The sequence below is a fragment of the Kogia breviceps genome, chromosome 9 (genome assembly GCF_026419965.1).
Source record: "Kogia breviceps isolate mKogBre1 chromosome 9, mKogBre1 haplotype 1, whole genome shotgun sequence".
Classification (NCBI taxonomy): domain Eukaryota; kingdom Metazoa; phylum Chordata; class Mammalia; order Artiodactyla; family Physeteridae; genus Kogia; species Kogia breviceps.
Window position 1 is genome coordinate 6038379 of NC_081318.1, and position 21940 is coordinate 6060318.

General features: G+C 56.0%; 1 protein-coding gene across 6 annotated transcripts in view; it reads left to right on the plus strand.

Moving 5' to 3' along the window:
* LOC131762518 (GTP-binding protein Rheb) overlaps positions 1–20188 on the plus strand; it is an 82585-nt gene extending 62397 nt beyond the window's left edge. For 3 of the 6 annotated variants that reach the window (XM_067041868.1, XM_067041867.1, XM_067041874.1), the window contains 3 exons: positions 7522–7770; positions 9835–9980; positions 13487–13732. In XM_067041868.1, coding sequence (XP_066897969.1) covers positions 7522–7770; positions 9835–9980; positions 13487–13622 — 531 coding nt within the window. In that variant the 3' untranslated portion in view covers positions 13623–13732. Of the gene's footprint in view, positions 1–7521; positions 7771–9834; positions 9981–10777; positions 11104–13486; positions 13733–19649 lie in introns of those variants that run through there. The other 3 variants (XM_067041866.1, XM_067041869.1, XM_067041870.1) reach the window with 3 other exon arrangements.
* The last annotated feature ends 1752 nt before the right edge of the window (positions 20189–21940 follow it).

The following is a 21940-nucleotide window of genomic DNA, read 5'->3' on the forward strand; positions in this document are numbered from 1 at the left end:
AGGACTCGGGAAAAATGAGCAAAGGATATGAAGAAGCAGTAAACAGCCGAGCAAACATGATGTACGTATGGACGATGTTGAGCAGCTGAATGCAAATGCACGGGTCTGGGGGGGCCTTTGCCTCATCCTGTGGAGTTGAAGGTGTGCTCGTGCTTCCCCTGGCAATTTTACTCAAGGTGTGGACCCCAAAGGAGGCGAGATTGGCCCCTGGGATCTTTTGGAAATTTGAAGGTGTTTCCATTTGTCAGAATGACAGAGGAAGGGTAGCCTTCAGTAGGCAGGGCCCAAGGATACTTGATACCCTGCAACATGCAATGAGCAATTGTCCCGCAGTTTCACCCGTAAACGCAGTATTCTTGGGAATTCCCTGGTGGTCCGGTGGTTAGGACTCCGTGCTTCCCCTGCAGGGGTTCGATCCCTGGTTGGAGAAGTAAGATCCGACCAGCCTTGCGGCGCGGCCAGAAGAAAAAAAAAAAAAAAAAAAGACAGTATTCTTTGCCTGATTTTAATATACACCGAATTTTCCCAGCATGCAATTTACTAACTAGATGGGAGATTTTACTTAGTTTTCTGAGGGACTTTTCCAAGAGTTATTCATTCACCGTTTCAGAAACTGGGGTCACTAACAACAAGATAAATTGCAGAAGGATGCATATACAATATTGCCACATTGTAAAAATGTGTATTATTTCCCGGTGTACAAAGAGACAGTAGAGATGTGAAAACATGCAAAGAAATAATAAACACAAAAATCAGGGTAGTGGGTATATGTGGGGAGGGAAAGCTTCTGATGACTTCTTCCTGTAAAGAAAATAAATCAACCTGACATAAACACGGCAGCACATTAATATTTGACAAACCTGGATAGTGGCTGTGTCATTGTTTCTTATTCTCTAGAGCTCTCTCTGTTCTAAATTGCCTAAAAGGGAGAGAGACTTGACAAAAACAAGAGGCAGGAGGATGGAGGCAGGCAGGTGGGCACTGAATCAGCACACATTTTGCAACTTTTCTGACACTGAGCAGCTACTAACAGCTTTTGAGTTTGCATGTGATTGAGATTTTCTAAAAACCGAGATAGCATCCTCAGCCCTGCTCCTTCCACCGTCACTACACTTATGCTGAGCCCATTCCCCCAGTATTTTGTCCTCAACTAGCTGTCATATGTGGCTTAAGATCTCACCTATTTCAAAGTACATTTTAACAATACTTTGAAGATGATTCACCCAAAGAAATGACTCTCTCCTGGTGAGGTTTTGCCAGTCTTGCATTTGTATATGTATGTGTTGATAGCTCTTTAGGGGAGGAGCTCTTCTCAGGCAAACATAGATCATGTGAGTCAGACCTGACCTCCTTATAATGAAAATCCTGAGTGAGAATTGAGATGTTGCATTGGGAACGGGGAACGGAGGTTAAAACTGCAGAAATCTTATCGACAGGTTCATTTTTAACCAATTCTCTGAGGCTTGTGACTGGTCATTTTTCAGTATTTTTTGCAGAAAATACCCCAAATCACTGCTCTGTTTTGAATTCTACCCACATCACCTGTGTGCATTGTCTGTGGGCCCTGGCCCTGGCGTAGTAACGGCAGATACAAATTAAAGATAAGACACTCTGAAAATAATGAGATCCCACTACACACCTATCAGAATGGCTAAAATCCAAAACACTGACACCACCAAACGCTGACAGGATTGCGGAGTAACAGGAGCTCTCATTCATCGCTGGTAGGAATGCAAGATGGTACAGCCATTCTAGAAGGCAGTTTGGCAGTTTCTTCAAAATTAAACATACACTTACCATATGATCCAGTATCGCTGGATCATATTGCTGATACTTACCCAAAGGAGCTGAAAACTTATCTCCATGCAAAAACCTGCACATGGATGTTTATAGCAGCTTTATTCATAATTGCCAACACTTGGAAGCCATCAAGATGTCGTTCAGTAGGTGAGTGGGTAAACTGTGATGCCTCCAAACAATGAAATATTATTCAGTGCTAAAAGGAAGTGAGCTATCAGGCCATGAAAAGACATAGAGGAAATGTAAAGGCATATTACTAATTAAAAGAAGCCAATCTGAAAAGATGACATACTGTATGATTCCAACTAGATGACGTTCTGGACAAGGCAAAACTATGGAGACAGTGAAAGGATCAGTGGTTGCCAGGGGTTGGGGTGGGGGAAAGGGATGAACAGGCAGAGCACAGAGGATTTTCAGGGCAGTGAAACTCCTCTGCATGTATGATGCTATAATGATGGATACATGTCATCATACAGTTGTCAAGACTCGACACCAAGAGTGAACTGTAATGTAAACTATGGACTTCGGGTGAGAGCGATGTGTCAATATAGGCTCATCGGCTACAAGAAATGTACCGTCTGGGTGGGGTGCTGATGGTGGGGGAGGCGGTATACGTGGAGGTGGGGAGGGTATGGGAACCTTCAATTTTGCCATGAACCTAAAACTGCTCGGAAAAATAAAGCCTATATTTTTAAAAGTAATAAGGGGCTTAATTTTCCCAGCTGAATACAAGGGAAGAGACTTTCCTTCCCCTTTTTCTTCCAGAATTTCTTTGTCTTTTTCACATGTATGGGCACCATTTTTTTTTAAACATCTCTATTGGGGTATAATTGCTTTACAATGGTGTGTTAGTTTCTGCTTTATAACAAAGTGAATCAGTTATACATATACATATGTTCCCATATCTCTTCCCTCTTACATCTCCCTCCCTCCCACCCTCCCTATCCCACCCCTCTAGGTGGTCACAAAGCACAGAAGTGATCTCCCTGTGCTATGCAGCAGCTTCCCACTAGCTATCTATTTTACGTTTGGTAGTGTATATATGTCCATGCCACTCTCTCACTTCGTCACAGCTTACCCTTCCCCCTCCCCATATCCTTAACATCTTTATTGGAGTATAATTGCTTCACAATGGTGTGTTACATGCACCTTTTTAATGGCTAAAGAAACCTCTTGCCAATCTAATACTCTGAAGGTTTCCTCTAGCAGCTGGGAGCTATCTCTTTGAAACAACAATGTCCCACCTCCCAGTTTCCTGGGAGGAGAGGGGCTTAACTTCAGCTGTCACCTTACTCTGAACTGCAAAGCCTATTTTATCGCAAAGCCCAATTTTCTCATATCTGGGCATAAAGATACGAGAAAATTAGCAATTTTATCTTGAGAACGTATACATGAGTATGTCTGCCTGACTCTATGAAAGGCTGAGCTTTCTCTGTCTTTGCAGTCACTGTAGCAGATTACCTGGGACGCAGCATCTCTTGGTTTCATGCTTAGTCAGTAATACGACTGTTCTTTCTCTTCAACCGATATGGACAGGCTCTCTGCGTTGGGAGATTTTGTTTTGAATTCCATTTCCCCAACAGGGCCCATGTCCGAAAGCAGACGTTAGAATGTGTGGTTTGGCCGGTGTGGATGCCTGTGAGGGGACGACAGTCAGGCCAGGCCCCCTGGGAGGCCTGTCCTTGGATGCAAGGGTGACATGCAGGTGGTGGTGTCTGCACTAAGTGTGCCGGCCTCCCAGCGCAGGGCCAAGGTCACCCCTGTGTCTCCACAGTCCGTGACCTCCTTTTCCTGGACCTGAAGTGTCTCACCCGTGAAACGGTGATAAAAATCTCTCCCGAGAACAGCTGGGACTGCTCCGCACACCGGCGTCCTCTCTGCCCTGTCCTCTGTGAAGCCCCCTGGGGTCACCACGGCTTGGATGAGCTCTCTCTCCTTCGAGCTCAGGGCTGGCCCCTCGCCCCAGCTAACCTCCATGCGTTGTTCTCCGTGGCACGTCTCATCCCCCCGGCAATTTGGGGGTGCGCATCTTGCGGCCTCCGTGTGGACTCTGTTCATTCCCCAAACAGTCTTTGAGCCTCTGTTATGTGCCAAGAACGTCTGTGCCCTGAGAAAGTCCCACGCTGGGGTGAGGCTGCGTGTCTCTGTAAACCCGTCCTTGCCATCGTCCAGGGTGGTCTGGGTGCGGAGCGCCGCGGCCCACCAGCGAGTGGGGTCTGAGTCGGGGCGGGTGACACCTCAACGGATCAAGGGTGAGCACGGACTGGGCGGAGAGGGGCAGAGGTAGAGGGACAGCATTCTGGGGGGCAAAACAGCAGAAGTGGAGTCTGCAGGACCACAGCCTGGCATAGAAAATTTAAGGTGGGGCTGGGAGCTAAGACCAAAGTATAACAGAGCAGGACCCTATGGGGCCTTCCTGACAGACGCCTCCCCCCAATGTCCTCTGCCTGGCTCTTGTCTGTAGAAGAGCTGTAGTCTCCCAGGCCTCCCCCGAGTCACAAAAGCCTGGCTCAAGAATTAATGAGCGGAAGGATGTGAACATGTAGTGATAAAAAGAGCAGTGGGGCCAGGAGAACTGGTAAGAATTTGAATGGTAAACCAGCCCTGTGGTGGTCACAGAATCCTTAGTTCCTCCCTGAAGTACCTAGATAACAGTATCTGATGCACACTTCCCGAGTTGTTCTACAGATGCTAAAATCCCCACCAAATGGAAGACGTTAACCACTTGATGACCAGGGGCACTGCAGCCCCAGGCCTACTGGGGGCTGACGATTGATGACGTTAACCCCGTGACACGGCCCCACTACCTCACCGTCAGCCCAGCAGAGACTCGGGCAGGAGCCGGATCACTTCGCGCCCTGCAGCTCCCCTCCCTCACCTTTGCCTATAAAAAAACCTTCCCTGAAACTCATCAGGGAGTTGCAGCCTTTTGAGCAAGAGCCAGCCGGCTCTCCCTTCATGCCCCTTGCAAGAAAGCCTTCTCTGTGCCGAACTGCAACATTTCGGTTTGTCTGGCCTCACTGCGGGTAGAGGGTACCCAGACTTGGGATGGACCACAGCAGCGGGCAGCGGGGCGGGCAGGGCCTGTCTTCTTCGCCCTCTGGAGCAGGGGTCCATCCTTCTTCACTCGCAGAGAGAGCGAACTCGGTGGCAATGTGAGCCCGGGTCCCCGGGTGGGGGAGCGCGCGGCGGGAGGTCCGGTAAGGCTCTGTGCTCTGTGCGTGCGGAGGAGGGAGGGCGAGGGGAGCCTGAGGAACCCCACCCCAGGGCAGAGGCGTCGGGGGGCGGGGCGGGTGGTCGGGGGCCCACGGGTCCTGACTCAGCAGGGCCGGCAGGCCGGCTGGGTCGGCGAGAGAGGAGGCCTTGGGGGCTGGCTGGGCTCGCGGGCGCGATAGCACCAGGGAGACCCCCGGGGGGGGCGGGGGCGGGGGCGGGTTGGGTCCCACGGGCCGGGCGGCCCCTCGCGGGCTTAGCACGCCCGACAGCACTAACGCGCCGGCCCAGCAAATCTTTTGTCGGGGCGGCGCTGAGCCAGCAGGGCGCCGCCCGCTATATCTGGGGCCCCCGCGGGCCGGTGGGACCGCGCGCCAGGCGCACCATGGCGCAGTGCTCGGGGAAGGTGAGTGCCCGTTCTGACCTCTCGCCGCCCAGGGTGACCGCAGGGCCCCTGGGGCGGGGCCCAGACAGCCGCTCTCATCGCTCCCTGTGCTGAGGATGGGGGCCGGGGACAGGGGCGGCGAACCCGCCGGATGCCCTTTGCATCTGGCAACGCTGAGCAGAGTAGGATACATTTCTGAACAAAACGGGGTGCCTGGCCCCGGCCGAGGGCCTCTGCGATGCGGCCGGGGAGCTCTTCCGCCCGGTCCCTCCAGCACTGGCTCTGCGGAGCCGAGCCCCTGCCCCAGAGCCTGGCGCAGGGGCGGTGCTCAGACCTAAGGGGTGCCGGGGTTGGAGTGGGGATCCTTGACTTGCCCTGCAGCCCCTGCGCCCCGCTTCTTTGCCTGAGGCTGTTCTAACGTGGCTGTCCCTTCCTCGGGCTCTGCTCAGGGGGCACTTGGGGCAGGTTCTCTGCAAAATGTTGAAATCTGAGGGACCTTCGAATCCTGTGGGTGACCAGTTGTCCTTGAATATCTGGGGGCGGGGGAGCCCTCCATCAGACCTGCCTTGTGCAGGAAGAGCGGCAAATTTGGATCTCTACCCACTTCCTTGGCTCCTCATTCTAGCTAATCTGAGACTGCCTTTGGTTTCCAGGAGCTACATTCAAGGTTAGTGGGTGAGAGCATTACTGCATCTGTTTGCAGGGACTAGGCTATGCCTCAGCAGCAACCCCAAGAGCTCACCTCCACTGTGGTCTGCACACCCTCCTCTGTGCTGCAGAGGGACACCTTGATATCAGCAGAGGGAAAGGGAGAGATGAGAAATGGTGCGTGATTTTCAAAGCTTCCACGTCCACGCACATCCCTTTGGCCAAAGCATCTGGCCTCGCCTAACTCCGAGGGGCCCAGAGGAGCAGTTCTACCATCAGTGACAGTACACATACATCATGACCACAGTTACTGGGCCCCAGGTAACATTACTTTGCCAGGGCCCTTCTAGGAGCACAATTCTTGAAACCCAAAGAGTTATTGAGAGTTGGAATTTTAGGTTCCTCTGCAGAAAGTGAGTGACTTTTGGGGTTAGTATGGTTTTTTGTTGTTGTTGTTTTTGCGGTACGCGGGCTTCTCACCGTCGTGGCCTCTCCCGTTGCGGAGCACAGGCTCCGGACGCGCGGGCTCAGCGGCCACGGCTCACGGGCCCGGCCGCTCCGCAACACGTGGGATCCTCCCGGACCGGGGCACGAACCCGCGTCCCCTGCATCGGCAGGCGGGCTCTCAACCACTGCGCCACCAGGGAAGCCCTTGTTTTGTTTTTATTGAAGTACAATTGACTAACAAGATTGTACTAGTTTCAGGTGTCTAACGTAGTGATTGTATATTTTTATACATTATCAGATGATCACCACAGCAAGTCCAGTTACCATCTGGCTCATGCTTGGTTTGGGAACAGGGACTACCCATCCGCGCTGCATCACCATGGGACACAGTGTCTGAACTCACCGCTGCGTTAGAAAGCTCCAGATCTGACACATGCATGTCACCCAAAGGAGAGGCCTAGGACACAAAGGGACGGGGTTACATTGAAAAAGCCTTCTTTTGAGCCGTTAATCCCGTGCCAGGCCCTGACTTGGCTCGTTGGATTCAATAACTCCCGTTAAGGGGCCCAGTCTCGGAAACCTGACTTTCTGGAGAGTGAATATTCGGTTACAGGGTTGTAGGTGAAGTGTTTTCTTTTGAAACGTTTCGTTGCGTGTTATGTTTTAACAATAAACAAAAACTGAGTTCAAAAAATGCAGTGGGAGTTTGAAAAAACCCCGTTTTCAAACTGGCCCCTGGACAAAGGAGCAATCCCTGTCCCCTCATACCTTCTGAGATCTGTGTCTGCTCAACCATGGCCTCCTGGGGCGGGGCGAGCCGGGCGCTGGGTCTGACCTCAACCCGCCATCCAGGCATTCTCTCACCCAGGCGACAGACAGTGTCGAGCGCCTACTGTATGCTGCAGGTCGGGGCTTCAGGGCCCGGGAGTTGGGGTTCAGCGGTGGATATTGGGCCCCATGTGTCCCTTCCCAAAACTGACAGGAGAGAAGGCCCCTGACTCCTGGGTCCCCTAACCTGGCCTTTCTAGATTACTCTCTACGAGGGCAAGCACTTCACGGGGCGGAAGCTGGAGGTCTTCGGGGACTGTGACAACTTCCAAGACCGAGGCTTTATGAACCGGGTGAACTCCGTCCGCGTGGAGAGTGGGGCCTGGGTCTGCTTCGATCTCCCCGACTTCCGGGGCCAGCAGTTCGTCCTGGAGCACGGCGACTACCCCGACTTCTACCGCTGGAACAGACACAACGACCGCATGGGCTCCTGTCGGCCTGTCGGAATGGTGAGCGGGCCTGGGCCACTCCACTCGGCCGGGGTGGGGGGGTCGGAATGGTGAGCGGGCCTGGGCCACTCCACTCGGCCGGGGTGGGGGGGTCGGAATGGTGAGCGGGCCTGGGCCGCTCCACTCGGCCGGGGTGGGGGGGTCGGAATGGTGAGCGGGCCTGGGCCACTCCACTCGGCGGGGTGGGGGGGTTCCTGCCGGAGTGGCCCAGGGCCCGGCTGGGCCTGGTCAGACGTGGGATGAGTAGTCGGGGGGCGGGGAGGGGGGCCAGGGCCCTCCCAGCTTTAGGAACGGATGAGACCGTGGGATCTTTAAGCCCGAGAGATGTCCCCACACAGAGCCAGCCACTCCCGTGCGTGGGGACCCAATCGGAAAGCCCCTGGGAGTTTTCATGCCTGCGTTCTCAGCCATGTATCAGGAAACCACTTTCAATTTCTGATGCCAAAATCTTGCTGAGTTTTCCACTTAAAATGCTATTGAGAGGGCTTCCCTGGTGGCGCAGCGGTTGAGAATCCGCCTGCCGATGCAGGGGACGCGGGTTCGTGCCCCGGTCCGGGAAGATCCCACGTGCCGCGGAGCGGCTGGGCCCGTGAGCCGTGGCCGCTGCGCCTGCGCGTCCGGAGCCTGTGCTCCGCAACGGGAGAGGCCACAACAGTGAGAGGCCCGCATACCGCAAAAACCAAAAAAAAAAAAAAAAAATGCTATTGAGAGCATTAGAGGTTTGGATCTGCAACCAGATGGAGAAGCATTCAGCTAAAGTGAGGCTGATGTGGTCCTGATGCGTCCACCCAGGCAGGTCACCTTCTAGTGCTTTTCAGGAGCCTTGGATGGAGTGGCCGACGGAGGAAGCTTAGGTATCACTGGCCAGGCGTCGGGAATTTGGGGGCAGGAGCCAGCAGGTGGCTGCCTTTTCACAGGGCCACCCAGTATGTGTGGGAGAGCCAGTGAGAGGTGTCGCTCCCCTATAGCGAAGTTGCCCTGAGGGTAGGCTTTGAGAACCGGGCGTTCCCATTCCTTAGGACTTTTCCACCTTAAAGTCCTAACTGACCTTCTGTGAGCTCCGGAAGCTAGGGTGGGAGGTGACTGGTTCCCGAGACCAGGGGTGCACAACTTATCAGAGAGTCTCGGCCCTGTGTCTGCAGGAGGACCCTCTCCTGGACGGACATCTGAGGACCCCCCAGGGGAGGGGCGTCCTGTGTGGAAACGCCTCTCTTTTCCACATGGGTTGCAAAAGCAGCTGGGCGTTGGCCTCTCAACTCGTAAGAATGCTTTCTTAAGATTTCCACCAGGTCACGGACATTTGGAAAAAGGAATTAACACGGCTGGCCCTGGATCTTGCATAATGCTATTTCTATGAAACTATCCTGGGTATCTTTCGAATGCTGCTCTCATAAGAGCTATCCTTGGCGCCAGCTGTGGCGCGGAGCCAGCCCCGCCGGCGCCAGAGCCCACGGGGGGCTGGCCCACTTTGGTCTTTGCAAATACGGGGAATCTTATGGGGAGATGTATGTCCTCATCCCAGGGAGCCAGCGGGGATTTCAGCAAATGAGATCCCTGTTATTTGTTTTAGATTTTTGGCTTCGTGTTTTAATAAATGTTCTATTACAGTTTGTAAAATATTATCATTTAAAGGCTGCCAGTGGCCTGTGGCCCAGGAGGGGGTGAAGGACAGAGGAAGGTGGTGGTATGTCCGGGGCAGGAAGAAGCCCCGTGGCCCGGGCCGGTCCGAGGGCGGCCGCTGTCCCAGGAGGTCTGGCCCTCGCTGGACCTTGGGTTCTGCAGTGGAAGAAAGAAGCGAATGGACTGGCTCAGGGGCTCTGAATCTTTTTAAACTAATAGGCCCCTGTCATCCAACCAAATCTCATACGCAAGCATGAGCAGCAGTTCTGGTCTGAGGGGCGTGCGTTGAGGTCGGGGTACTCACCGGCCCCCCAGCCCGGGAACTCACGGGGGCCCTGGGTGCTGGGTGGGTCCAAGCTCCTGCCCACACGGGCTCCTGTTTATGACGGGAAACGTCACCACTGTTCACCCTCTTTCCTTCCTCCACTTGCGGGGGGCCCACAGCATGGGGAGCATTTCCGCCTAGAAATCTTCGAGGGCTGCAACTTCACGGGCCAGTGCCTGGAGTTCAAGGACGACTGTCCCTTCCTTCAGAGTCAGGGCTGGGCCAAGAACTGGGTCAACGCCATCAAGGTGTACGGGGACGGAGCGTGAGTAGAACCCACGTGGCCGCTGACCACAGTTCCCCGCCTGCCGGGCTGGGTCAGAGCCCAGCAGAGGCCCGGGCAGCCTGGCCCCTGCCCAGAGACCTTTTCCCTCCCTCCTCTGTCCCCCTGGCCTAGGAAAGCCATGGTGAGGGGACGCAGGGCCCCAAAGACCCCCCCTCGATGGCAGGAGGGCACTTTGCAGACCTAGCCGTTCTCTATGACCAGGCTGAGCTCATGGACTGGGCTTTGGTTTTCTCGAGCTGGGAAAAGTGTGCTCTGGCAAGGGTGGCCCTGCCCACGTGCTCACCCCTTATTTACCCCGAACTGGACCTCTCCTACCACACGCCCAGCCCTGCCACGCTGGCCTCCCGGGGAGATGACGTCACAGTGGCTCACTTCTGGGGACGGAGAGAGGCTGCGAGGCTTTTCCCCAGGCCCGGGGGTAGGCGGGGGCGGGGGGGGCTCATCCCCCCTAGCCCAAGAGCACCGTCAGAACCCTGTGCTTCCGTCGACTCCTGCACACCCGGCTCCTTCCACCAGCCGAGGGCACCTGAACGCCCATCGTGCACACCCTTTGTGCCAAGTTTCACAGCCCCTGCTCACACCCCAGCTGGCCAGCTCCTCCTCCTCCCATCTGCCCAGCTGGGTGGAGAGCGTTTCCCCATTTTACAGAGAAGCAAGCTGAGACCCAGAAAGTTACCCCGCCCCGCTGGGAGCGGCCCCGCTGGGACTGCAGCCAGGCCTTTGGCTTCAAGTCAGACTGGCCCTGCTCTAGAGCTGGGTGTCTCCCCACATCTCAGCCCCATGTCGCAGGAGAAGAGCCCTGAAACGTGGGTCCCGGGAGCCTGGCTCTTCTCTCAGCAGCTACGGGATCCCTTTGCTGTCTGTGCTTCTGAGGCACAGGATCAGGGTGCCAGCGAGTGGCCATGGGAGGGACTGAAGGAAGACGTGGCTGAGCTGGAGGAAGAACTGCTCCCCACCTGCCCCTGCGAGGTCACATGTTGGCTGCTGGGCCCTCGGCCCCTGACCCAAACGCCCTTCAGAAATTCCAGGTTTGCCCTGAGTTGATGGCACCTGGGAATCCGGGGGCAGAATTCCAAAACAACCATCTGCTGGCTAAATTGTGTCTTGTGAGGCCAGAGTCGTACCTTTGCGTAGAAGGCGTCCTGAGCCCGAGGCCCGATCCCCCTCCACCCACCCCGGGGACTCCAGGGGCTTGTTCGGAGAAAAAGGCAGGAAGGTAGAGCTAAGATCTGACGGTAGGGACTTCACCCCCCACTTCACCTAAGAGGAGATGAGGCTGAGAGGGGCGAGGACCCCGCGGGCACTCTGCCTGTGGTGGGTCCCCCGTCAGGACCCGGGCTCCGCTCCGCTCCCCACGGAGCCCTCATCCTTGGCCTCCTGTGACTTTAACTTGTAAAAGCAAAACGTAAGCCCTTGGCAGTGCCCAGTGGTGCCCCCCAGGATCCCCTAGTGTGGACGTGACCTCCTCCGAGGGCTTTCCTGGCATCTGAGGTCGGGGGTGCAAGATGGATCTCCCCACCACCTCCTACCTGCCAGGGGTCATCTTCTTTGGGTCCCAAGTCGCTCAGGAATGGCCTGTCCCCACAGACCCGTGTCCCGAAGGGCACCTGGAAGAGATGTGCCAGCATCTCGAGGCCCACTTCCCAAGGGCGCAGTCCTGGTGCCGATGGCGGACGGCGTGCTCCCTCCTCGCCACCCCACAGCAGGAAGCAGGGGAGAGTGAGGGGTCCCTGCGGAGGCCTAGCTGGTCCCTTCCTCTTCTTCCTTTTGGGGGACACCCACGTGCTCCAGGGCGGCCCAGGACACTGCTGGGGGTCCTTCCCAGCTCCCGCAGGGAGGGAGGGAGGGGCTGACTCCCTTGGAGGTGCCTCAGGCCATGGCCTCAGCGTGTGGGCGGGAGTGTGGGGAGGTCATGGGAGGGGCGGGGGGTGGGGGGAGGGGCCAGATTGGCCCCCGGCCCGCCCGGTGCTCCCTGGCAGGTGCTCCCCACTCACTCCCACTCTCCGCCTCTCTCTCCTCACGCCCCTCTCTCCTCACGCCCGACCCCTGACCCTCAGCGGACCGTGCCAGGCTCCGGATGTGGGGTTGGGCGGGGGAGGAGAGGGCCGGCGGCGGCAGGTGAGTGGGAGCTGGCCTTGTGCTGGGTGGGCTCACAGATTCTGAGGCTGTGTCTCCTGGCGAGAAACCTCCTTCAGCACCAGAGTGCTTTGGGGTCCGTGGACAAGAACCCTTAGGTCAGGGCACCCCATGGCCGGGGCCGGAAGGGACCCCAGCAGCCAGACCTGGGTGTGTAGCCCCTTTGTCGGGGGCCTGGAGACCGAGGCCTGCTTTGCTTCCCAAGGCCCCCAGCCCCCTCCGTGACTGACAGAGAAAAACGCTGTGTTCTATCAGTGGTCCAAGAGAAAGAGGCCCGAGTGAGGTGGAGAGGGCCGCCCTGGACAAAGAGTGGCTGCGGACCAAGTTGGCTTTGAGGCCCGCCGTGCTCTCCGCCGCCAGCCCTCGCCCCTCAGCACAGGCTCCGGAGTCCGGCTCAGTGGGGGAGGGTCCCCCTGGCCCTCCCAGCCGCCTGCTTGTCTCAGGGACAGTGGAGGGACGGAGCTGCGACAGCCACGCTCCCCACGTGTCCGGAGGCCTCTCCTCAGATCACACTCCCTCCCCTCCATCCTCAGGCAGAGACAACTCTTGGGAGGGGGGGGCATCCCCCCACCGCCCCTTCCGAGAGGGAAACCTTCCCGATTACCTGGGCCCTGGGGCCCTTCCCCTGCAGCCCCATAGCCTCTGGTGGTGAGGGGCCCTGTCCTCTCCTGCCCTGGCCCAGAGCCCAGCCATAGGTGCTCATAGACCAGTCCGTGTCCTTGTCGGCTGGTCTCTGCCCTCGGCCTGTTAGCAGCTGCCCCAGAGCCGGGAGCCGTGACGGGGAGGGGAGGGAACCCTTCTCCATGCAGCTGCCTCCCTCACCCCTCACCCCACCGCAGGAACCTGTGCTTCTGACTGATTTGAGACTCGCCAGGGCCTGAAGCAGGGCTGGGCGCACACGTGGACCCAGGAGCACATTTGCTGAATGATGGAAGGAAAGAATAGTAATCGGTTCCCATTCAGTGCCAGGCCCCCTGCCACGTGCTGGGTGCTGTCTGTGCAAACGGCCCTTTCCGGGAGTAGGAAGGAGTGGGGGGGGAGGGTGTTGCGGGGGGAGTGGGGAGATGAGAGTGGACGTGCATCCTGGAACCACTCCTGGCCCTTGTGATGAACATTCTGGACTGGTCAGTTTCAAATGTCAGCTGAGCACCCCTGGGTGCAAAGTGGCCCAGACACACGGGGCAGTGAGAGGACGGGCGCGAGGTTGGGGGAGAAAGAAGCCGAGAACAGGGGGTGGGGGGGGTGGGATGGGGTCACGGGCGTGAGGGGCTGGCCCGGGGCGGAGGGGCGCGCGCGGCTGCGGTGCCAGGACAGGAGCGGCCCCTGACCTCCGCCGCCCTCTGGCCTAGGTGGGTCCTGTACGAGGAGCCCAACTACCGCGGCCGCATGTACCTGGTGGAGCGGGGCGACTTCCGCAGCTTCTCCGACTGGGGGGCCCGCAGCGCGCGCGTCCAGTCCCTCCGCCGGGTGGCCAACTTCTTCTAAGCGCCCGCCCGCCGGTGTCCGGCTGCGACCAGGAGCGGCCCCGAGAGAGGGACGGTCCCCGCAGTCCGCCCGGGACTTGGACCGTGGGAAATAAACGTCGTAAAAGCCAAGCGCTGAGTGATTCCTCTGTCCTTCGTGACCAAGGCACAGACGGGCGGGGGGCCCCCAGGCCCTGGGCAGGGGGCTGGCAGAGGCCCCCCCGGCGTGGGAGGCACCGACCAGGAAGGGCGGAGGGACATGTTGTGAGGCGCCCGCGGGGGGAGCATTAGGCCTGGAGGGACCTGTAGGTCGTGGGGTTCAATGCCGTCACTTCACACGTGAAAAGCCAATGTCCTGCGTGGGGAGTCACCACCTCGGGTCCCAGAGCAGCTCCCAGTGGAACCAGGAGGGGGCCAGGGCGCTGCCCCTTCCAGGAGCCCCAGCCACCGGCCAGTTAGGGGAGAAAGGGGGGGCGCGGGGAAGGCGTGATGGGGGCAGGGCAGGGGGCCGAGGGGCTCTGCTGCGAGGTGGGGGCTCCCTCTGGGCTGTAGTCTCCCTGATCGGGGACAGGGGCTGCCAGGCCGTGCGGTCTGGTCCACTCCACAGCCAGGCCTGACCCAGGCTTCCTGAGTCTGCATCTCTGGGGGAATCTTGTACTTTATAGGGGAGGATCTTCTGAAAGGACTGGCTGGATCCCAGGGACACATCACCCCTTGCACCCTGTAAGGAGAGAGAAACTGGGGGGCTTGGAAGACGAGGGGGAGTTGCTGCCTGAACAGGTGGGCTCTGGGGGGATGCAGGGGTAGGAGACTTAGGAGGCAGCTGAAGGGGCTGAAGCTTTCAGGGCTGAAGGGAGCAGAGAGCGTCTGCTCACCCGCAGCTGTGGGCTGCACCACCCAGGGCCCAGGCTCTCTTCATCCCGAGGGTGAATCCACGGAGCTTCTTTGTGGCCCGGGCCCTCTGCAGGACACTGGGCCCACCTTGTTGGGGTGGGTTTGATGGGGGAGGGGGGTCACAGCCCCAGGAGAGAGGGAGGAAGGAGCCTGGCCTGGGAAGTAGTGGGATTTCCGGGAATAAGAGGACCCCAATGCCTCCCCACCCATACTTCAGTGTCCAGCCTCCTGTCCCCAGTGAGAGAGGGCCTGCTGGGTCCTGGGGGTGGCCCAGGTAACTCTGCGCGCCCCGCCTGCAGCTGCCCGCTGGAATCCTGAGCAGCGGCGCTCACCGTCCAAACTAACAACTGAAAGCCACCACATAGCTGATGGAAAGCCGTAGTTTGGAGTAAAAATAGGCCTTTATCTGTCATATATTGCAATTACTTATCCCAATGTATCTTTATCTGTTATTGTTGTACGCAGTTTCAGGGCTAAGGAAAATGATTTATTGATTTCTCTTGACTTTTCTTTCTTTATATTGTTAGGAACCCTTTCCAATTTTATTTGATTCAAGTTATTATATGCTTTCCTTTTTTCCTCATTTATCACTTGAATCCTTCTGAAATTTGCATCTAACTTTGACTGGCTTATTGTGTAAATGATAGAAGCATAATAACTGCCACCGCGCACCAAGCAAAACAAAAGAAAGAAACCGCCACAAAACTAACAGCAAACCAGTCAAATCTCTGAGCCCGGAGTACCTCGCCTTGTGTGAGTCGAGAAGAGGGTTTGTTGAAAACCATGCTCTTGTTTTCCCTTTCTCTGCCAGTCTATTCGGGGATGTGGCGCTTTCCGTGTGACCTCAGCTACACTCGTCCCCACGTGTGGGAGGCCCTGCCCACAGCCATGACCTTGTCCCTGCTCAGCTGCTCTTTCCTACAACTGTCTGACCCTCAAAGCTCCACATCAGGCCTGGGAGGGGAGGGGTCAGCGGGTCTGGCTGGCCCCAAGCTTCCAGGACCTCACACCCCTTTCCCCGTTGTTGATGTTGATGTTGATATTATTGAGTTTTGTTTTATGCTCTGACTTGATGCCAGGCTCTGTACTAGTGGAACCTGTGTGATTTTACTTATTGTGTGCAATAACACCAAGATGGTGATATGCTTATGATCACCACTATGAAGGAGAGCTAGACACAGACAGGTTAAGCAACTTGCCCAAGGTCACACAGCAGTCAGGATTCAAACCAGGTCTGGCTGATACCTTTGCTCCCAACCACCCTACTGCACACACATTTGCATATGTAGGTATATTTTAGCGATACAATAGTTAAAAACAGTAGTCCACCCAATAGCAATCACATACTCAAAAGCATAGTCCCCTGCATCACCTCATTCAAACGCCCCATGGCCCATGAGGAAGGGAATCCAGACGTCCTTATCCTGGTCAGCAGGCATCACGGGGAGAAGCAGGGCCTGGTGCGAAGGGGGAGCAAGGTGTATCAGTCAGCACAGGGCTTAGATAATGGAAATGTTTTCTCTCACAGCTCTGGAGGCCAGAAGTCCAAGATCAAGGTTCTGGCAAGTGTGGTTTCTCCTGAGGCCTCTCTCCCTGGCTTGCAGGTGGCCGTCTTCTCCCTGTGTCCTCACACGGCCCTTCCCCTGTGCATGTCTGTGTCCTAATCTCTTCTTATAAGGATACCAGTCATATTGGATTAGAGTCCAACCTAACGACCTCATTTCAACATAACCACCTCTTGAAAGACCCTGTATCTCCAAATACAGTCACATTCCGAGGTTCTGAGGGTTAGGACTTCAACATATGAATTTGGGAGGGACACGTTTCGGCCTGTAACAATGAACCAAATTCTCTCTCCAGGACTCAGTCTCCTGCTCTGTGAAATGAGTGTGATCAGGTCTGTTGTTCCAACTGTATACAGCTGTAAAAGCCAAACAAGTAACCCTGGGAAGGTGCCGAATGAATACTGGCTATCCGTAGTAAGTGATGCACTGGGCATCACCCAGAACGCGGGGGGAGCAGCGTTAAGGGCCAGCTCTGGGTCTCCGCCCCAGTCCTCTCCCTGTTACTCGCTAGGATGTGTCCTTGGACAAGTCACTGCCCCGTGCCTCAGTTTCCCAAGCTGTACAGTGAAGATAAGCCCCTCCTAGGGAATTAAGGAAGAATCCCCCTGGCTGAGGAGCTTGGTCCGGTCCCGGTAGCCAGGGGAGGAACCAGCCTCGCACGCAGCCCTTCCCGCGTTCCAGAGGTTTCTCTAAACTCATCCTGCTCCCCAGCACCTCATTAACTGGTGATTTAGTGCTTCACCAATAGGCTTGTGCTCCCAGGTGACCTCCCCCTCACCCCAGCCCTCTGCTCCGTGATCTGTCATCAAATCTACTTTTTGTCTCAAGAAGAAAAACAAGATTCCCAGCAAAGCGCTTGTGGGCAGGCTTGTAATTTGTCTGATGTCGGTCCAGGGGGTCGGTGGACCTAGGGCCAGCGCCTTCTAAAGAGACTCACACATGCTTCACATACTTCTGTCTCCGCTCTGTGGTTTGGAGAGCCCGGGCGCTCACAGAGCCATCCTCGTGTGCTCAGCCCTCAGTCCTTCAACCCGCCGAGCGCTCCACGCCCCGTCCCAGGAATGCGCATGCGCGCTGTTTACCAGGCCCGTCAGATCACAGCAAAAACATTCCCTTTGAAAACCCCACAGATGTTCCCACAACCTCGCTGCTGCTGCTGCTCTCCCCGCCCCGTGAGCCCGGGGTCCCCTGCGCCCCTGAGGAGCCCCTATGTTCCCTGACACGGCCTCCTGTCTCCACCTCCAGAGCCCTACAGATCTGTGTTCCCTCAAGAAACCACAGGGATGGCCTTCCCTGGTGGTGCAGTGGTTGAGAGTTCGCCTGGCAATGCAGGCGACACGGGTTCGAGCCCTGGTCCGGGAAGACCCCACATGCCGCGGAGCAACTAAGCCCGCGCGCCACAACTACTGAGCCCGTGTGCCGCAACTGCTGAAGCCCACGTGCCTAGAGCCCGTGCTCCGCAACAAGAGAAGCCATCGCCCCACGCACCACAACGAAGAGTAGCCCCCGCTCGCCGCAACTAGAGAAAGCCCGCGTGCGGCAACGAAGACCCAACGCAGCCAAAAATAAATAAATTTATTTTAAGAGAAAGAAAGAAACCACGAGGATTTTCAATGAAAACCCGTTGAATGAGAGAGCTTAAAAATGTAGCTCCAGAGTTTCCGTTTGGGAAGATGAGAAAGTTCTAGAGATGATGGTGGTGATGGTTGCTCAACGACACGAAGGTGTTTAACGAACTGTGCCCTGGAAAATGGTTTGGATGGTAAATCTTCTGTCCCGTATATGTCACCACCATAAAGACAAAGTCTGGCTTCTCGTTGCTGGGGGCCTGAGGGCTGTCGGGAGGTAATTTGGATGCGGAAGAGCCCCCCCAGATTCTGGAGGACCGCGTGGGTTCCACCTGCCCACACCTCCCCATACCTGGGGACTCTCTCACTTGCACCCCTCACCCCCCATCCAGTGCTGTGCGATGGCTGCCGAGGGAATGGAAAGTGCACAAGGGGTCGTTCCTCCCACAGGGTGGCTCAGAGAGCCGGCCTGAGGACCTGGGCTGAGCCCTAAACCCCCTGACCCCCAGTCCCTGCCCAGCCACACAAATGTCGGGGCGAGCCCGATGACACCGAGGGAGTGCCTCGCGCTGGGGCCTGTGGAGCCTGGACCTGTAAAATGAGCTCTTTTGTCAATAGGCTCCTGGCTTCCCTGCTGCCAGAGGCTAAGCCCCTCTTTGCAATCAGTGATTGAAAACAGCCCTAAGAGTCCAGTGGACACTGTGCCCCGGCACGGCTCTGCCGGGAGGTGGCTGGGTGGCGGCTGCCCTGGACGGACCTGTGGGTTTGGAGCCGGCCTCGCTGGACGCTGAGACCAGCCCCTCGGTCAGGGTATGTGGCGGGAGCAGGCTGGGCGGTCAGAGGTGAGAACCCCGCTCCTGGCCGTGCAGCCCCCGGGACCATGCACCCTGGGTGGGGGGTGGGGGCCAGGTGAGCTATCAGTCGTGTGGCAGGGTCCAAGTTCAGTAAGAAGGGGAGGGCGTTTGTGACGGTGCAGGCTACCTGATTTGGGGACCAAAGTCTGGGGAGTGGACAGGAAGACAAAGCCACCCCCTCTCTCCACTGACCCCAGAGTCCACAACAGCCAGGGCAGAGACCCCAGCATTGGGACTGAGAAGGTTGTCTCCTGGGTCCCTTTCCCACCAAGGACTGGGGAGGCTGCCTGGCCTGGAGAGCAGGGCAGCGTGTTCACTTCACAGCGGGGCCCAGGTCACCCCGGGCCTCGGGGCTCCTGGATCACGTGGACAGAGAGGGCAGCAGGAATGGGGCGCCCCCCCCGCAAACGGGGCGGCTGGTGGAAATCCTTTCCTGGTGGCCTGCCAGAGAGGAGCCTCTGAGACGGCAGAGCCCTTCACGCAGAGAGGCGTGGGGCTCAAGCGCCAGGGCGCCACATGGGGGCTGGCTGCCAGGGCCGGGGAGTGTCCACCTTCCTCAGAAAATAAGATGGAAGAGGCATATGAAGGAATCATTGGACTTTTGAAAAAGAAGAAAAAAGGTGAGGCCATGGTTAAGGTTAGCGTCCACAATTCTCTATGTAGCAAGCAAACTCCAGATTCTTTGCTGGAGAGGGACCCCCGATTGGGTCAAAGCAAGTCCAAGAGATAAGCCCATTTCCCCGGAGAAGCACAGCGATTCCTGGGACTCCGGCCAGAAAGGAATTTCTTCCCCGGGTCCTCAGGACCCATGCTGGTCATCACAGGCTGCATCCTCAGCAGATCCCTCCCGCGAAGAAAAGAACAAGTTTCTTAGGATTTTGTGCTAATCACATCCCATGGGGGAGGCCAGTGGCATCATATGCCAAAGTAAACTTTCCGTGGGGGAGAAGATTTTAACATCACTTGTTTACATAGGAACATTTAGCAGATTCTAAGCGAATCTAATCGGGCTATTGAAGCAGCGCCTGGCCATACTTGGCTATCAGTAACTACTAGTCACGACAACACAGCTAACATTTATTGAGCAACTACTATGCCCAAAACACTGTGCTGAACTATTTTTTTTACTTAGAATGAGGTGGGTATGTGACTCTTGTCTCTTTTACAGCTAACGAAGTAGACTTAACAAGGTAGCTGTAATTTGTCCAGAGCTGCACCAGAAGTGGCAAAAGAAGCAAAGAGCTCCAGCCGGCTGACTCCAGAGCCCGTACCTAACTCCTGCCATCAACCACAGCAGAGGTTTTCCCAGATTTCAGACCCAGACACGCACATCTTAAAAATATTCTTCTCTTTGTTGAGTAGTGTAGGGTTTTGGTGTCTGACTTATCATTTAGTCCATAGGTTATAGAATATAAGACAGTATCTCAAAATAGAGTGACAGGCTGAGAGAACGACCTTATGGTTACCGGGGGCAAAGGTGGAGGGAAGGGATAGTTAGGGAGTTTGGGATCGACAGGTACACACTGCTATGTTTAAAATGAATAACCAACAAGGACCTACTGTAGAGCACAGGGAACTCGGCTCAATGTTATGTGGCAGCCTGGATGGGAGGGGAGTCTGGGGGAGGATGGATACAGGTATACGGATGGCCGAGTCCCTTTGCTGTGCACCTGAAGCTGTCACAACATTGGTAATTGGCTCTACTCCAATATAAAATAAAAAATTAAAAAAAAAAAAAAAGACTATGTCGATGAGGGTGAACATGCCTCATTCTCTTGGACTCAGAGACCAGCCACCCTATCACACCACTTAGGGGCATGGGAAACCGGGTTGGCGGGGGCTCTTTGGATTGTCACCCGTTGGGAGTAGGGCAATGCATGTGAGGTTCACACCGGGCGGTCCCTGGGAGGCAGGGGCCTTTTTCATCAGTGACCATGGAGAGAAGGGGGTTTGTGCACGAGCGCTGGGCAGCAGTCACAGGGTCCTGCCAGAGGATCGCCGGCAGGGAGCGACTTGGATCTACTACAGCTGCTGTGATTCTGCTGAGGCAGCAGTCACAGGGTCCTGCTCCCAACCAAATGAAACTCGAGGTAGGGCAATTAATTCTCTCTCCTTGGAAATGAAATCTGGTACCAAATCATCGCGGGAGAGAGGAGGGCTGGAGCCAAGTAAACTCATAGCCACATCCCAGAGATGCATTCCTCAAGTTCTGGCTGCTGAGACGTTGGCTTTTCCCGAGTTCTTGACCTTCTTTAATCTGGGTGTTCATCTCTCCTTCACTCACCATCGTTCCAGCAAACCCCCCTTTCTTGCTGAAACTCCCCAAACTCAATTTCTTTCGTTTGAGCCAAAGAATGCTGACTGACGGCCCTGGTCGACCTCCCTTTCTGCTCCCAGCAAAATAAAGGCAGGTGTGGGGTTAGGGGTGAGCTGGCCCTGCTCTCCACTCGAAAGAACCCGAGACCCATGTAAATACCCTTTGTGGGATTAACAGCCCCGGTAGGAATTACACTCGGCTTCAGAATCCACACAGAGAGCAAGCAAATGCGTGGGTTTGAGGGAAGCTAGAAATCTGCCGGAATGAGTGAAAACAGATGTTGGTAAAGCAGGCTCCCCCGTTGTCCCTCCGAGTCACACACAAACACACATGCAGACATGCACACACACACACACACACACACACGCACGCACACACTCTAACCAGGCTGCCACAGTGTGTCAGATGAGGATGAAGAGGACGGGGGCCCACGTGCAGAAGCTCTGAGGTCTCTGACAGGGGAAGTGTGTGCGCCCAGAAACTGACGGTCGCCTTGCTTATCTCATCCTCAGAGAAACGCTCTTAGGGCAGCACCCACAGATCTTCATCTGAATATTCGGGGAAAGGCACTCTTGCCAGATCTTTGCCCAAGATCTCTCTAGGAAAATTCAGCGGCACTGGAGCGAAAGGCAGTACCGCAAGCCTTCTGTGTGTTAGCACAGAGGGTGGGCCTGCCCCTTCCAAGCCACTGACTCCGTCATTTGGTGGACACGCCCTTAGACTTGGTGATAACAGATATGCAATCTCCACTCACCAGCCAAGCGACTTTGCTTAACCTCTCGAGGCTTCAGTTTCCTCATCAGTAAAATCAGGGAGATAATCATTATCCTGAGAAGTCGTTATGGAAGCCAAAAGTTATTACCCGACGTGTAATTGTGCCTGCCTTATGATTGTCACTCGATTATAGTGGAATAAAATAAAGATTCGAAAAGCACAGGAATTTTTGTTTGTTTAGTGTTATTGGGGGGGGGGGGCGTGGAATATGTCGGAAAGTTTCTACCACCCTTGTAAATCGTCACTTTCCCATTGGCCGGGGAACACAGAGACGTGGCTTTACCTCTTCGTAAGCTGGTGCAAGCAAGATGCTGGTGAAGAGTATGAATGATGGGTTAGTTTCAGGTAATTACTTGCAAGGAGTTGGC